Source organism: Sinocyclocheilus rhinocerous, unplaced genomic scaffold, assembly GCF_001515625.1.
Source record: "Sinocyclocheilus rhinocerous isolate Xijiao unplaced genomic scaffold, SAMN03320098_v1.1 scaffold3862, whole genome shotgun sequence".
Lineage (NCBI taxonomy): Eukaryota > Metazoa > Chordata > Actinopteri > Cypriniformes > Cyprinidae > Sinocyclocheilus > Sinocyclocheilus rhinocerous.
Window position 1 is genome coordinate 217,049 of NW_015652266.1, and position 17,681 is coordinate 234,729.

Genomic DNA, 17,681 nt, shown 5'->3' on the forward strand with positions numbered 1-17,681 from the left:
TATGAAACACATGTGAATGAAATTAAATTATATTCCAGTTTTAAATGTGCCTCTGATTACAGATAGCATACGTGGGATTACACAAGATTTGTTTTTTAAAGACAACCAGTTCGAAGGGAGCATAATTTGCTAAATGGGTTAAAATAATTTCTTAATATGAAATTCGAATGGTATGACAATTAGAGATTAGACTGTACAGAAATTGAAATCTACACGCACACTATACTCATAGTCACGCAATGCTGATGTCGTTAATATTAATAATTTGAGAATAAAGTATAACAATAATAATAATTTGCACGGTTTGATCGATGTGATATGAGCTAACCGATCTTTAGATTAAATCACCATTGGTAGCGCGATTTATTGTAATGCTTTTTCCTCAGTTGGTCAGAACAAACGTGGCAGACTTGTTACTTACTTGTTCAGATGACCGTATACGGTGAAAATTCTTATTTGGGTCATATATCCCAAGACGTAGGCGAGAATCTGTGATTCCTAAAGTTTGAGGTTGTTTTTGAAGAAAGTCTCTCATTTAAAAAAAAAAAAAAGAAATCTTTTGAAACATTCTAAATGTCTTTACTGTCACTTTTGATTAATAATAATGCATCCTTATAATGCAATATTAATTTCTTAAAAAATAAAAATCTTACTGACCCAATCCTAAAAAGAATTTAAATCTAAAGTATTTGTTCTCCGTCTTTTTCTGCGTAAATGTGCTATTTGTAGAAAAACTACACTATTTAAGCTGAAATACCCTGGGAATTTCATCACTCGCTGACCTTTGAGCCCACATTTAAAGGAAGTCACTCATTTGGCACCCATCCCATACAAACACTTTACACATCCACTCACCTGAATGCCACTGTTATGACTGTAGCATGCATCATTTGACCCCGCAATAAATGGGTCATCACTCTGATTAAATCACTGATGAAACTGAAATAAAAATGTAATGCAGTCAACACTATCGAAATTTTTTCCCATTTTGTACAAATTCTATGACTCATTATTTGTCATATGGGATAAAAAGGTTTCAGTCTCTTGCTTAATCTCTTACTAAACCATGAAATGACATGCTCAGGCAAATCAAAAACTGGGCGGTACTAATGTGTCACAATGGGCGGAGTCTGCGATATCAAGATTGCTGGAATGTACCTGATGCATCTCATTATTTTAGAGTGAGTTAGGAGGCGTGTGTGAAAGACTGTACCAGTAAAACCGGAAGAGCTGGTGTGTGTATCATGCCACCAGAGTACCCTGCTATGTTGCAGACTTCAGTGTGTGTTTGTGTTGGTGAAGAGAGTCACTCACACATGTCTTTCTGTGTTCTCTTGCAGTCTGCGGCTGTCTCCGATGGTGGTGAGTAATTAATACATTTTTCGATATTAAAATCTGAAACCGCATCTGATCCTCTTATTCAAATGTCTGTTTTTATGTCTTACTTTTGTTCCACCCAGATGTTTTTTTTTTTTTTTTGGTCACACTTTCATCCTTGAGTTTCACTTCTTTTGTACTCCATCTCTTTGGGATCTAATTACTTCTACATTTCTCGTATGTACATTACTTTCACCTTTTTGTGTTCTTTTCCTATTCTGCTCCATTTTCACTCCAGTCTCGTTTCTGATGTCTGGTATCAGGCTCGGTGTTGTTTTCTATGCTGTGTTTTCAATGTTAATGTATATATATGTAGATCTGAAATGGAGAGCTCTACGCAAATTAAGGAGAAAGCAAACACCAATTTGGCTGTTTTTTTATTTGCCTGATCTCTTGGTAAGATTGGCTTTCTGTTCCCAATGCCATCCATCCATCCCCCCAAATCCAGCTCTTATACAGCAGTTTTTGCTGTATAAGTGCTTGTTAGAAGAATACAGACTAGCATTTTAAAGTCTCTGGGACATTTTGTGGGAGTAAACAATGTCATTTAAGTTCATTTGGTTCTTTTTGAGCTCAGTTGCAACATTATTTGTGATCAGTTTTCCTCTGAAATCACAAATTTACTGTTGCATAAGGTTAAAATGTGACCAAACAAATTCTGGTGTTTCATTACGTGCCTCTTTAAACCTTCAGCCCAACTTCCTCTTTTTATACAAAACTATACACAAGGAACAGCACCAATGATTGTACAGTAAGTAATATGTTGTCTGATTCATCAGGCCAGAGCGAGTTAAATCTCTGGTCCAACTGCACTAGGAGTGAACAAGCCCTAACTACCTCCCCTCTCCCCCCTCAGTGCCTCAATTAACATGTGTGAATGTGTCAGGGATTCTGTGAATGTTTGCTTAACGTTGCCGGTTGGAGCCATAGATCTTTCAGCCTTATGCATAACAAAAGGTACAGAGGGACAAATGTATGCATGCAAAACTGTGAGGAACTTATGGTTACACTTTATTTCAATAGTCCACTTTAGACGTTCTACTACCTATAAGTAACTTTGCAACTACATGTGAAACTAACTATCATTAATTTGCAACTGCATGTGAAGTTAAGTGACGTGACATGTGGCCAAGTATGGTAACCCATACTAGGAATTAGTGCTCTGCATTTATCCCATCCTAAGTGCACACACACAGCAGTGAACGCTGCCCGGGGAGCAGTTGGGGGTTCGGTGCCTTGCTCAAGGGCACCTCAGTCGTGGTATTGAAGGTGGGAGAGAGCACTGTACATTCACTCCCCCCACCTACAATCCCTGCCGGTACGAGACTCAAACCCCGCAACCTTTGGGTTACGAGTCCGACTCTCTAACCATTAGGCCACAACTTCCCCATGTCACCTAACTCTCAAAGGATTATTAGTAGTATTAACTAATTTGTAGTACCCTATCCGTGAAATTCTCTAGCCATAAAGGCTATCTCTCCCGGGTTTTCTGCAACCATGATGCGCGCGCATCCTGAATGTTTACAAACCTATAATTGGTCTATAGTTTTTAATGTTTGTGTTGTGAATGGGCACACAATAGTTTGTGGCCTCATCAAGCTGCCCTTCAAACACAACGACCATGAGAGGATCTGAATTGAGTTTAGTCCGGCTGGATGAGTGTTCAGGTGCCGGGGCCAGTTTTTTTATCCCTAGAAACTGCTCCAGGATCAATTAACGGCATGGCAGGATGTCGTAAATCTGCCTGTGAAAGCAGAGAGAGTGAGATAAGGACCACTTGTAACGTCAGTAACACCCATCCATCTTGAGATCAAAGTGCAAATCTCAGCAACCTTTCATTTTCTTCATTATTCTGCTGTCTTTAGACTTGAGCTGTGTTCTTATAGATGTCTTGGTGTGAGTTTTACAGTCTGGACCTCTCATTGTGTCAGACTATTTAGTGTACGGGATGTCTTTATCTAGGGATCAATGACCTGATGCTTATTTATTTCTGTCAGGATCTATTCATTTAATTCATAAATACAATCACTTGAATGCACCTCCTCTATGATGAATGTTTTTAATTTCTGAATTGAAATTCATTTTGATATTTTTGGGGAGCAAATAAAAACTGTTGGTGATAGATCGACATCACAATGAATAAAAAAAGTACATGTTTGAAAAGAAAACCTTGTTAAGTAGTATTATAGTGGCAAATAGTGTCATAATCTTAATCTTAGAGAGAGAAAAAAACATGAGCAAATTTGAGAGAAAAAATGTCTGCCAAATCAAAATCATGTGGTGTAGCTAACGATTATGTAGAGAAAAACATAAAACTGGAAGTGATATCATAGGACCTATCCAGACCCTCATGACTGTGTGTCAAGGTCAGTAAGTCTCTTAAATTATCATATAATTTGACCTTTTTATCACAAGACAAGGGTAGTTCAGGTTGTGAAATGTCATGTGGAGTGACTCCCCCAATACATATTTATGTATATATTTTTTTACATATTTAATACAATTACATAATGTATTAATACATAACATAAATTTATATTTATGAATTAATCATATTTGTACAAAAATATATTTACCTTAAAAAAATTTTTTTTAAACATTTGTTTGAAAATTATTAGGACGCATGCATTCTTATCGTAGATACTCTTATTTGTAATTGACCCCTATTATAACAGGGCAGGTGGACATTATGCAACACAGTCAAAATGAAATCGTTTTATGTGTGCAGTTTGTCTTCGGTTATGGTGCTACTGGGTGGCTGTGCTGGTCCAACATTAATATTGCAGGTTTTTGTTACCTCTACCGTCTAAGTTTCCCTCCCCTCTCTACTTTCAATAATTTATCATCTACCCGTTCAGAGCTTTGTGCACAGGCCACTCTATCTGTTTACCTCTATGCATGCATGTAGTCTCGTCGCTGTGTCGGTTTTGTTTAGTTAGTTACTAGATGCTTATGATGTCTGCAGTCAGCATGTACATTAGCTCTATGGACAGTTTGATAGCTGTTCATCCTCTGCACCGTGGTAGTGTGTGTTTGTAATGTGGGGTGATGGATGTCAAAGCCTGGCGTCCAATTGGCATGAAATACCTGGTAAAGTGGCATCAAACAGGCTCGTACCAGCTTTACCCAGGTAAGAGCTTGTGCTGATAGTGACCCACGGTCTGATGAGATTCTTTCAGAGGTGGTCTAACTGAACCTTAACCATTGGATTTATTCTGAGTGCTTTTTTTAGCGTACGTTTTATATTCAGCTACGCTAAAGCCTTTGCCGTTAAACTGTCTTCTGTTCATTTGAGTATTTTTGAGGATTACTTTAAGGAATAGTTCACCTTTAGTCATTATTTCTCACCCTTATGTTGTACCAGAACACACAGAACACAAAAGTAAATCTGTTCATAGTAACATGGAATATAGTTATATGAACCACTTTTATGGTATTTTTATCCTTTATGCAGCTTGACAGCTCCTGTTCGCTATGAACTGTTTGATTTTTCTGTTTGATGTTCCTCCGATAAAATAACAGCATATGAGTTTGGAACAACAGGTGGGCGAGTAAATAATGACTATTTTTATTTTTGGGTAAACTGTGCCTTTAAAGAAGAATATGCTTTGTAACTTTAATCAATAGTATTTGATTACAAGAACTCACCAACCAATCAGAATCACCCAGAAACTAAAAAGAGAGTATTTAACAGCAGAAGCAGCAGTAAAGTAGAAAAGTATCAGGTGGTTTAAGAAATCAGGTTAAGGGCTGATGAAGGCATTTAGATAAGTGGAGAAACATCTTGAATTTGTCGTATGTCACGTGTGCTGTTCTAGCTCTGATGTTTTTGTTGTTCATTTGCAAATGCGGGTCTATTTTAAGAATATGGTTTTAGTTTAGAGCACCCTCGCCCTTATTCAGGAATCGGGATTGCATAATTCAGGTCCCCTTGGGCATTTGCTGATTTGAAAGAGTTAATATTTTTTGGAGGGTTATTGTGTCTGTCATATAAGTCTGTCATATGTAATATGTCAAATTGAATGAAGAAAAAGCTTCATACTATACATTTCTTTTTTAACAAAAATAATTGTGCCACTGTGTTTGGTGCGAATAATAGTAACATTATCTCATTGTTTGTGCATAGAGCTGAACAGTGTGGACCTGAAAGGCTGCGGCAGTGATAACAGTCTGAACAGCAATGCCAGCCTACCTAGCGTGCAATGCCATAGACGCCACACTGAACGGCGCGTTGCATCATGGGCCGTCTGCTTCGAGCGGCTGCTACAGGATCCCGTCGGTGTCCGATATTTCTCGGTACGTTGGATCGGTCCAAGTCATCCTTTTGCTCAGCAGCCGCACTGTTACAGAATACTTGATCGATATTGGCTGAGAGTACGAGTCAAGCTTTATGCATTTTAATTGAAAATGTGAACCCAGATACTTTTTTATCAGAAGTTGTAAAGGCTTTCTCAGTGAGTTTGCATGAGGAACTCGATGAATTCAAGGTCTCAAACAAAACCACCAGGAAGTGTTTGAAAAGGATTTTTTTTGAAAAGCAAAGAATGCTTAGAGAATTTAGTTCAGCCAGTGAGTAGTTAGTAAGTTTAATTTTCTAGTTTAAAGGTAAAAGACAACAAGTGTGTAAAGGACTTTATTTTGGTATGTTTTGCAGTATAATCAATTATCTTTAATTTATTTCTTTTTCTCTTCATCCTGCAGGAGTTTCTGAAGAAGGAGTTCAGTGAGGAGAATATTTTATTTTGGCAGGCATGTGAATATTTCAGTCATGTTCCTGAAACAGACAAGAAACAGGTATAAAGTCCACATATTTACCAGTTGAATTTAAATAATGTAAATTCAGTTTAATTTATTTATTCATGTATTTATTTATTTATTTATTTTACTTGGGTACTTGATCACAAAACATATGCCGTGAATTTTTGGAGGCTGTTTATTAGATCTTTTTTCATCTATAGCAGTCCATTTAGTGTAGTAAATACACCCTTTACATGGACAGGATGAAATAAACAATGTTTTTCATTTGCCATTTGATTGTAAACTTGTCGTGACTTTTGGCCCCCAGCTGTCCCAGAGGGCCAGAGAGATCTACAACAGCTTCCTGTCGAGTAAGGCCACCACACCCGTCAACATTGATAGTCAGGCTCAGTTGGCTGACGACATCCTCAACGCTCCAAGACCAGATATGTTTAAAGAGCAGCAGCTACAGGTAAGACAGGAAGTGTTCAAATTTTGATTCTTTACTGTAACCTTGGGGGTATAGCACTGTATTTCTGAATAAAAAGCTTTAGCACAGAATTAACAGTGCCTAAAAATTTCCCAAAGCACCTCAGGCTGCGTCGGTGTCATGCCCATCCTAGAGATGTTGAAATGTTGGAAAATCCTTGCCCTTACATGCCTTAACCTGTCTTTTTATGTGGTTCTACTTAACACCTTTCCCAGAACAGTTAATATAGAACAATCAAATAATTTCAGTTATTGTATTTCTCATGACAACATGACAAAAAAAAAACCCAGATCCTGATCCCAGAAAGCTGTGTACTGCCCAGCACTCTCCACTGCATGTCTGTAAGGCGTTACCATCTTTGAGGACTGTAGGCAAGATGTGAAATAATAAAGTATTTTGAATTCAGCTCTGTGATGTCATAAGATCATAAATGTAGCATCCTGTAGACTCCAACCCCATGATAACCGTGAGGAAACCTGCGGGCAACCTTTGTGCTCGTAGCAGCAGAGAATGTGTTCTTATAAAGTGTCTTTTAAGGCGGAGAATCACGTAGCAGCATTTAGAGGCTCCTGTCTGGCTGTCACCTCCTTATCCAAGATCTCTGTAAATCACAAACTCACATCAACATTTTGTTGGCCACATTTTGCAATGTCAGATAACTGTAGTGGTCCAGTGGTGTAATGCACAACCCCCGCAAACCAGGCCCTTGGTTTTTTCCACCTCATTTTTTTATTTTTCTGGATTTGTCATTTAAAAACTGTGAATCTGGTGCCATAAAAACGGTGCAGTTTTTAATCAAGCTTGCATTTTGTTCAGGAAGATATTTTAATGTTTTTGAAATAAGTCTCTTATGATGAACAAGGTTGCATTTATTTGATCAATAATAGAGTAAAATCAGTAATATTGTGAAATATTATTACTGCGTTCTATTTTATTGTAAAATGTAATTTATCCATTTTGCTGAAAAAAAGCTGAATTTTCAGCAGCCATTATTCCAGTCTTCAGTGTCACATGACCCTTCTGAAATACTTGTTGAAAGCAGTTTTTTTGTTAAAAAACTTTTTTTAATGAATGAAAAGTTTAAAAGAACAGCATTTATTTGAAACTGAAATATTTTGTTACACTGTACATGTTTTCACTGTCATTTTAGATTAATTTAATACATCCTTGCTGAATAAAAGTATTAATTTCTTAAAAAAAAAAAAAAGACTGACCTCCTTTCAACTTGAACGGAAGTGTATATTATCGCAGCTGATAAGACCCACATTGGTGGTCATCAGCATATGTTGTTCATAAGGATGCTGGTCCCAGCATGAAATGCTGGTGCCCCCACTGGTTTGCTTAAGCAGCTTTACCAGCAAGACTAGAAAAGCTATGCTAGTTGACAAACATAAAAAATATGGATATGCTAGACCAGTATCGAGATTTGTGCCTTGTCTTGTGTCTTGTAAGCAGCTGGTTTTACAGTGCAACTCTTCTTTTTTCCCCTCAATAGATCTTTAACCTGATGAAGTTTGACAGTTACACTCGCTTCCTAAAGTCCTACCTGTATCAAGAATGTATGCTTGCCGAGGTGGAGGGGCGTCCTCTTCCAGACCCCTACCAGGTCCCCAGTAGTCCCACGTCCAAACATAGCACAAGCTCTGACCGCTCTAACCTCTCGACACCTAAAAAGGTAACACACACACATTTGTGTTTACTTTATATCTTACGCCCTTCATTAGAATGATGACAGTCAGTTGACAGTTGACACATTGACTTCCTTTGAAACATAATCACAAAATCAAACAATTTGTGAAGCACATCAAAGGATGATACCCCCAATTATCTCTCAGTGGAAGGTTTAGTAACACCTTCAGTAGTTTATGTACATTGATATGTGATTATGTATGAACATTTATCAATTATGAATTTATGACCTTTGTAACTATTGAAATATGATCTGTTCAGCATTGCAGAATGTAATAATGTTTATAGATGTTATTTGGAAGTTTTACCATCTTTTGGCTAAAATGTCTCACTTTTTACTGTCCTTTAAAGTAATTTGCGACCTATGTATGTGGGAATGGCTTCACACCTAAAAGTATTTAAATGCAATTGCATTTAAGGTGTGATACTGAAGCTATGGTCAGCATTATATTCTTGTTTACATAGTCAAGTGATAATATAGTTATCACAGAAGCTTTCAAAGGAAGAGAGACAGTCATCTCAGTTAACATCCCCACCATGCCTTCCAGTCAGATCTAATTTAACTCCGTAAATTCCTCAGCATCTCATTTTTATTCTGCATATCAGTGGTTCATTGGCCACCAAGGATTTTTTTTATTGTCTGTTGCCTCAGATCTTAGTGTAACGCCTTTGTGTTTGAGAATAATTGAACATTTTTTAAAGGTGCAGGACGACAAGAAGAGTAAATCGGGAAGGTCCCTAAATGAAGACAGCAGAGATGAAGATAGCGATAAAAAGAAAAGCATTTTCTTCTCCTGGTCCAGGAATAGAAGTTTCGGAAAAGGATCTAAGAAGAAGGACCTTGGAGACTACAGTGAGTGGGGGACATCAGTGCTGATTCTGTTAGATTATTGTTCTGCAGTTTAGCTTCATTTAGTTTCTTTATATTTACTGTGCACTTACGATGCTCATAAATTTTTGATACTTTTCATGTCGGCATTTTTGTTTCTGTGCTTCTTGTCTCTCCTTGAATATTTCCTCCAGCTTCTCCAATTCCCTGCATTTTCCAGTATGTTGGTTACAAATGATATTTGTCTTTCACCACAGGCTTTACTGGTAGTAACGGACGGAGAGAATCACAGGGCTCTTTGTCGTCTGGTGCGAGTTTGGAACTTGCAACCTCTGGTTCTGGAAAAAACGAGGTGAGTCGAATGTGTCTGACTCAAGTTGATGGTAATCTGTCTAGGATTATTAGGATTTTATCATAATTATCAAATGTAATATATTGTATTAAGTCAACCCAGTCAATTAATAATGATGCTGATGATGGTCATATTATTATTATTATTTTAATGTAGTAGAATTATTTTATAATAATTATTCGTTTTTAAGAATATATCCTTCAATTAAGTGAAAGTGAAAGTGACGTGACATGTGGCCAAGTATGGTGACCCATACTCGGAATTAGTGCTCTGCATTTAACCCATCCAAAGTGCACACACACAGCAGTGAACACACACACACCGTGAACACACACCCGGAGCAGTGGAAGCCATTTTTTTTGCTGCGGTGCCCGGGGAGCAGTTGGGGGTTCGGTGCCTTGCTCAAGGGCACCTCAGTCGTGATATTGAAGGTGGGAGAGAGCACTGTACATTCACTCCCCCCACCTACAATCCTTGCCGGTATGAGACTCGAACCCGCAACTTTGGGTTACGAGTCCGACTCTCTAACCATTAGGCCACGACTTCCCCGCATAGATAATTATGAGCATTATCTCCAATTTAATATAGCTGAATTTAATATTTTTGTGTTCATTTAATTTGTTTGTATTGCTTATTCCTTTGTAATCCTTTGTCTGACAGGGTGAGGTGTTGCGTAACTCCATGTCGTTGTCTGAGCGTGCCGTGCGTCACTGTAACATTAACCTTCCGGATGGTTCATGCTGCTCAGTACCCATCAGGCCTGGCATCTCCATCAGAGAGGTGCTCTTAGGCTTGTGTGAGAAGCTCGGCATTAATCTGGCTGCTGTGGATCTGTTCTTAGTAGGAGGAGAAAAGGTAACATGCCTATCATAGTGCAGTTCAGATCACCATTGCAAGGTGTTAATTGTGTTTTGTGGTAAAACTATACTATAATAGTAACCAGTAATTAAGGTACCTTCACTTTTGCTTTTGCTTTTAATTTTGGCCTGTCCACTTTGAAAGGTTACAAGGTGGTTTCAGTATGTGTGTGTTTGTGCTGAGTGTTGCATTTACGTGTGTGTGTGTGTGCGCATCTGCATCATTTGATACTGCAATGCTGTAATGGACTATAATAGCATGTATTGTCCTTGTGTAAAGCCTTTAGTGTTGGACCAGGACTGCATGACACTGTGCTCCAGAGATCTGCGGCTGGAGAAACGTACGCTATTCCGGTACACACCTGTTTATTTTTTATCTCTGTCTATCCATTCATTCGTCTTTTCATCTATCATTTTTGTCTGTCTTTATGTATTCATCAGGCCTCTTTTTCTTTTATACTTTTTAAACTTAACTGAAGTCTTTCATTATCATTTTGTAAAGTTTATTTTCCTTAACTTCTCTCTCTTTCTTCATCTCCCCCTCATAGACTGGATCTGGTGCCCATAAACCGTTCTGTTGGGCTGAAAGCAAAACCCACTAAGCCAGTTACAGAAGTGCTGAGGCCGGTGGTGGCCAAATATGGCCTGAACTTAGGAGACCTGGTGGCCAGGATAGTGAGTCAAACATATGCTTATTTAATTTTTTTTTTTTTTTAGAAAAGAGAGGTTTTACAAGTGGATAATATAGTATCTTGGATGTATCTCATTTATTGGATATATTGGCATGTATCTTAGAAAATGTTTTATGCACAATATTCTCACAATATTCTTATGAAAAAAATTCTCACAAAAAAACATGATGACGATGTGTTTGTGGGTTAAGAATCATGTTGGGTTATCAGGTTTCACAGTAGCGTATAAAGTATGTTTCCATCATCTTGCTTGTTTAGCTGGTTTGGTTTTGTAGCACATTGCTCTATGGAGATAGAGGAATATGGGCTACTGTACCATAAAATGTGAAATATATGCATTTTGTGATTTTATGAAATGGCTATTAATTAGATATGTTGTTTTTGTGTGGGTAGAGTGGAGAGAAAGAGCCGCTGGATCTTGGGCTTCCTATTTCTAATCTAGATGGACTGAGGGTGGTTCTGGAAGCAGGAGACCACGTTCCAGGAAAAGGCAAGATGCACACACACATACAGGACAGACATCATTCACATAATCCAATCTGATTCTTTGATTTCACCCACTGTGAAACAATATCATGAAGGCCAAACAATTTTATTTCCTAAATGTGGATTTTATAATCATCTAGATCTGTAATTCCCCTGATAACTGTATAAAAAATTAGGTATCTGTTAGGTCCCTTTTAAAATAGAAATACACTTTAGTATACTTTTAAAAAGAGTACTTACTGTATTAATTACAGAAATAATTAATTACATTACAGTATTAATTACAGAAAGAATACACTTTAAAATAATATACTTAAGTGCAAACGAAATGTAATGTTTTAGACATGTAATTGCTTGTTAACTGCAATTAAATGAAAATATATTACCGTATTGACCCGAATATAAGACGATATTTTTTTCTTGGAAATACATCTGAAAAAATGCGGTCATCTTATATTAAGGGTCTAGACTTTGACATGTCAATAATACACCCACAACAATAGGTGGCGCCAAATACGCATAAAACGAGTGTGCCATGAAATACGTAATGTAATGCGTGTTGGAAAGATCGCCAGTAAAAACAAAAGAAAAAAAAACCTTACAGCTGCATGAGTCGTGACTGTCACGTTAGCCTGATGGCACCAAACTCCCTTTGCGATTTTAAAACGTAAGACAGTACCCAGATTTGAAGACTACAGTAAGATTTAACTTCTACTGTTAATAAGATTTTGGTAGGCTACTATTAGATGGATAGCCTAAATGTCCTAATTCAGATGGGCAACCTGTTTTGTTTTTTTAATGGTATATCAAAAAGTGTATATTTTTTAAATGTGATTGTTGGTACATTTTACCAATTTTTACCATACTTTCAACACAAAAATTAAAATAGGAAAAATATGCAATATGAAAATAACTGAAGACAAAATGTGTTTTACTGAGAAAAAACAAGATTTGGTTTTTAAAAAGCCTTTTTCAAAAAGGTACATCTGGAAAAAGGGGGGGGTCGTCTTATAATCAGGGTCATCTTATATTCGGGCCAATACGGTACTACATTTTATTTATTTAATTTTAATGTCTATTTTTGAATCACAGTCATGTGAAATGCAGATGAAATTGTCATTAAAATCTCAAAAAAAAAAGAAGAAGAAGAAGAACAAAAGAACAAAAATGAAGCCTATGTTAAGGACCATTATTATAAAGATAAATGAATTTGATAATTAATAATTGAAAATACATTTTCATTTTTTAAATGTATTCGTTTTATTTTTGAGGTGTTTGCCTTCCTTAAAAAAGTGTGCTGTTGCTAAACCTGCGAGACAGTAAACCCCTTCTGCACAGGGACAGGAAATGACATTGAGGTGATGTAGTTGCCATGCAATCTGTCTGTTTGTCAATAGGTCATCCTCTGAACAAGCACCGAGCCATAAACCCTAAACCTTAATGATATGCTTTATGGTACATGGGTGGACTGCACAGTAGGCTGATGCTGATTACCCAAGATTACGCAGGGTTTGAATAGGGATTGTAATCTGCTCGTAACTCATGTTTGCTCAGCGCAGATGTGCAGCCATTGTCATGAATGACGACAGAGCTAAGAGACCACCCTGTATTCAAGAGCGCATGACAATCATCTTAAATGAAATGAGAGATTACAGTGGATTAATGGTCTGAGAAACGTGCAAATGAGAGACTAAATTTCTCTCCTTATATTCGGGCCAATACGGTATTGTTTAATTTAAATTTTATAATTACTTCTATTGTTTTTTTTTTAATTTGGTTAAAAGTGTGCTGCCGAATATACTGATGAGCATTTTTGGTAAACTAAAATATACTTGAATGTAATTTCTCTTATTTACATATATTTGTAATTACACATTTTTTAACGATGAAGGTGCAGTTGCGTACATTTAAAATTTATTGACTTTAAATGTAATATGGAATCACAGACTACAGTAAAAATTATAGTCAAGTTCATATGCTTTAGTATGTGTCAACACATTAAAGTAATTGTACTCATGCACTTTGCATTATGAAAGTAAAACATGTTATGTATGTCTTAAACATAGTTGCTTGCTCTTAAGCTTGAACAGAATAAGTTAACTTTCTCCCTCTCTAAACAGACAAACAAAAGCTGGTCTCATCTAAAAGTCACGGTCCACCTCTGTCTACGCGAAGCCAGTCTGCCACAGTAAGACCTCGATCTCCAAGATCATACATTTTCATCTCCTTCTCTCTCTTTCTTTCTTTGTGTTTTTTGGCCTGTGTGTGGGGAGTCTGTGCATGGCTGGCTTCCCTATTCTTTTCTCCAGTCTGAAGGCTGTCTCTGAATCTCTGCATATCTGGGCCTGTGGATGATCTAACCCCACTTCTCGGATCACAGCAACCCACCTCTTTACCACTTAATTTCCTTCAACACACCACAATGTTGTGAGGGGATAGCAGACTCTGTCCGCCAAGAGTTCCTTGGTTCAAGGGTTCTTCCCTTGTACAGACTCTTTCATCTTAATAGTTGCTGGTAGCTGTGTGATATGTTGAGAGATGTGGAAAAACAAGAAAGTGGAGCGTGGATGTTTATTGATGTTGGGTCTTGTGGTGGCATGCTGTGCTGGTGGTGGTTTTTCTGCAGTGACATGCTGTGCTGAATGGAGATTGACTTTAGTATGCTTGCACAAGTAGAGCGAGTATGTACACTAGCTTTAGTGATAGTGACTAGAGGCCCACCCAGTGCCCCTATGAGGCCCCAGTAGTTTTAGCCCTGCGCCCCAGAGAAAGCCTTGTAGAAAAGGCGGTTCTCATCCACGCACCCTTAATGTGCCCCATTCTTATTGTCGCTACCCAGGGGGAGGACAAAGCGGCAGGAAAGGCTTCGGCTGTGAAAACCAGGGCCCAGGTGGAAAAGCGAAAACAGAAAAAGCTTAATATAGATGAAGCTGAAGGTAAAAAACTATTCCCCTTTCACTTTCTTGAATAATCTCTCTTTCTTTCACCTAGTTAGGCGGTGAAGTTGTTCTTGGCTACATCTTATGCTAACCAATCTCTGTAGCAACACTGGCTGATGTAGCTAATGCTAACACAAGCACACTTTGCAGCCGCAGTAAATCTTTTGCTGATGTCTTGCGAGAATGCTTTCTATCTTACGCTCTCTGTAACATGTCAGATGTGCTTTTTACTTTCCAACAAATAAAACAGTTTAAAATTTTGTTTGTTTTTCAACCAGAATTCTTCGAGCTCTTATCCAAAGCACAGAGCAACAGAGCTGACGACCAGCGGGGTTTGCTGAACAAATCCAACCTTGTCCTTCCGGACTTCCTGCGCCTCGACACGGAAGCAGACAGCAACAACCTCAGCTCCACCCCTGTCTCCCACAAGAACCGGCCCCGATCCAAGGAGAACGGCTCCGCACTCAGTGCCAGCCACCAATCGCAGAGCTTAGATTCAGCGGTGGAAGGCACAGCGCCTAGACGTGCCCTGATGCCTCCCAATAGTGCTCTCAGAAACGCAGCAGGCCGAAATCCACCACCGTTTAGTTCCTCACTATCCCCAATCCCACACTCGCAAAAAGGGGGCTCGTCCGGGATCACAGACTGGAGGAGCGACGGAGGGATCCAGGCACTGGAGGAAGAGGAGAGCAGCACGGACCTGACATTTGTCGCCGAAGGCGACATCACAAGCCCTAACAGCTCTCTCCTTCACCAGTCCCCTATGCCTCTCCCTCCCTCTCCAGACCGACTGCACCTCCTGAGGGAGGACACTTTCCAGGACAGCTGGGCTCGATCAGGTACCTCTCCTGTGTGAACAAACTACGCTCGCATGTGTTATCCTCACCTCTCTCTGGTCCCTCCTGAAGATGTGTGTGATTTCTGAGTGCTGTGGATTTGCTGTGTTCCTCATCGTAAGCCCTATGCCAAACCTTGGCAAAACCACATCCTTCCCATGTACATTTGACACCCTTTAAGCACTTTAATGAAGAATCGAAAAAGAGACTTCTACCTACAATGCATTTGACAGTTTATTTTCCCCTGAAAGTATTTTAAAACAACTAGCCACACACAATCTTGACAATCATTGACTTTCACAGCTTTTATTCCACTGAGAGAAACAATAGAATTATTGTAGCCAGTCGGACTGATTTGAGGTTAGTAATGAACTGAATCGATCTTCCTGGTTTTCTGCATAAATCTGCCCTCTGGCTGATCACATGATGGCCTTAACAGGAGCCACAACTGACTGAACTAAACATGTGATAGTTCTTCAACATTAAATATAAACTACATACCAGACGTGGAGTGTTTGAGGTGACAAACACCCTCGTTTATGCATGAATATATTTATCTGTTCAAAAAAGTTGTTCAAATGATGTGAATACACAACTAAAACATAAACAAGCACAATCAGTTTTAGTACGACAGAGGCCTCACCTTACCTCTCAATGGTTACCAGTAGCGTGCCTTCCATGAACCTGTCCATGAAACCTAAACATTGACAAAGAGTCTTCAGTAACTCCTCATGACCTCACATTTCTATATTTCAATCTTATATTGAGACCTCAGAGCTTTTTTTTTTTTTTTTTCCATCGTATTTGTACGAAAATGCAATTCAACAATGTGTAGCTAGGCAGATCACTTCCTGTTTATCACCATGACATCACTTCCATGTTTTTTAAGCTACGGTATCATATGTTACTTATGTAATTGTGTAATATAATCCTAAAAAAGGATTAATTTATCCTAGATGAAACTTCAGTATATCTTCTTGAATGATAAAATACTAAATGTGTACATAGTTTCTGTTACATCTGTGTGATTTATTGCTATGAGTTGCCGACATTGTTGAATTGTTCTCCATTCAATTCCTTCTGACACTGAAATCATTTTCAGTTTTCTGTAGCAGTCCTTTTTGTAGACAACCAATATCTCTACTCAGACTGATTTCTGCAAACCTGTAAATAGAGTTAAATAAATGTTAGGGGTGAGATTTCTCCCTTCCTCTTATGTTTGTGTCTTGTTCCGATCTCTTTCCAGTACCTGTTCTCAATTTCTACTATTTCTTAGGCCTGAAACATACTCTTAAGTACGTAAACACACATGCTTCCAACTATGGAAGTTTGAGTTCAAGCATTGTTGTACTCCAAAATGTGTCAAAGCACAATTCAAAATGAAGCACAAGTGCATTCTCAGTCTTACCACTATGGGTGCTATAAAAGGTGTTAGTTGTCTGCTTCTACAGTCAGTTTTCTCTTTCAGGTCAACTACTGTTATGGTGAAGCAACCGTTTAAATCTTACTGGGCCAGTTTGATCATAAACATGTTTAATGCAAAAAAAAAATTAAAAGGTAACTGTTCATTTACTGTACTCATGTTGGCCATGCATTGTTTGCGTACTTGTAAGAGCATGTTTCTGGCCTTAGGGTCATCACAATGCCACATATGCACTTTGAGGAACAAGACTGTATTGTGGAATTATTGCATAATGCTTTCTGGCATGTTATGGTGTTGTTAAATTAAATTGCACCTCAAGAACTTGGAGAACTGAATCACCAGGATTTCCCTAAGCAAACCAAGTTCAGTACTTTCTCTTGAAAAAGTCATCTTGACAAAGCTCTTTGAAACCAAGAGTTGTCAAACCAAAAAGTTTGGGGTCAGTAAGATTTTATTTTTTAAAGAAATTAATACTTTTATTCAGCAAAGACACATTTAATTGTTCAAAAATGACAGTAAAGACATTTATAATGTCACAAAGTTTTTTTTTTGTTTTTTTTCAAATAAATGCTGGTTTTTTTAAATATTCATCAGAGGCTTTTAAAAATGTATCACGGTTTCCCACAAAAATATTTAGCGGCACAACTGTTTTTTTAACAGTCAGTACGTTTACATGGACAACAATACTCCGATTTTAATACGATTAAGACAATACTCTGATTAAGAATCTACCATGTAAACAGATTTTTAATTACCTTAATCCGGCTAAAGTCATAATCGAAGTAAACACTAATCGAATTAATACATGTGGAGTATTCCTATTTTAGTCGCATTACTTAAGTGCAGAATAGATATGTAAACACCTTAATCACATTATTACCGTCGTGTAGGACTTTTCGCCGCATTTTGCGACAGGATACACACACGGCAGTGGTCAACCGTTTGACGGCAAATAAAAGAATGGCTTCAACAAC

General features: G+C 38.0%; 1 protein-coding gene across 1 annotated transcript in view; it reads left to right on the forward strand.

The window, feature by feature from the left end:
• Positions 1–16,495, forward strand: part of LOC107714241 (regulator of G-protein signaling 12-like) — a 40,575-nt gene extending 24,080 nt beyond the window's left edge. The window contains exons 4-17 of the mRNA XM_016520049.1: positions 1,341–1,362; positions 5,504–5,673; positions 6,079–6,171; positions 6,443–6,586; positions 8,100–8,279; positions 8,996–9,146; positions 9,380–9,474; positions 10,135–10,329; positions 10,612–10,685; positions 10,880–11,006; positions 11,417–11,513; positions 13,630–13,697; positions 14,349–14,445; positions 14,727–16,495. Of these exons, the coding sequence (XP_016375535.1) occupies positions 1,341–1,362; positions 5,504–5,673; positions 6,079–6,171; positions 6,443–6,586; positions 8,100–8,279; positions 8,996–9,146; positions 9,380–9,474; positions 10,135–10,329; positions 10,612–10,685; positions 10,880–11,006; positions 11,417–11,513; positions 13,630–13,697; positions 14,349–14,445; positions 14,727–15,304 (2,091 nt within the window). The 3' untranslated portion in view covers positions 15,305–16,495. The remainder of the gene's footprint in view (positions 1–1,340; positions 1,363–5,503; positions 5,674–6,078; positions 6,172–6,442; positions 6,587–8,099; positions 8,280–8,995; positions 9,147–9,379; positions 9,475–10,134; positions 10,330–10,611; positions 10,686–10,879; positions 11,007–11,416; positions 11,514–13,629; positions 13,698–14,348; positions 14,446–14,726) is intronic.
• The last annotated feature ends 1,186 nt before the right edge of the window (positions 16,496–17,681 follow it).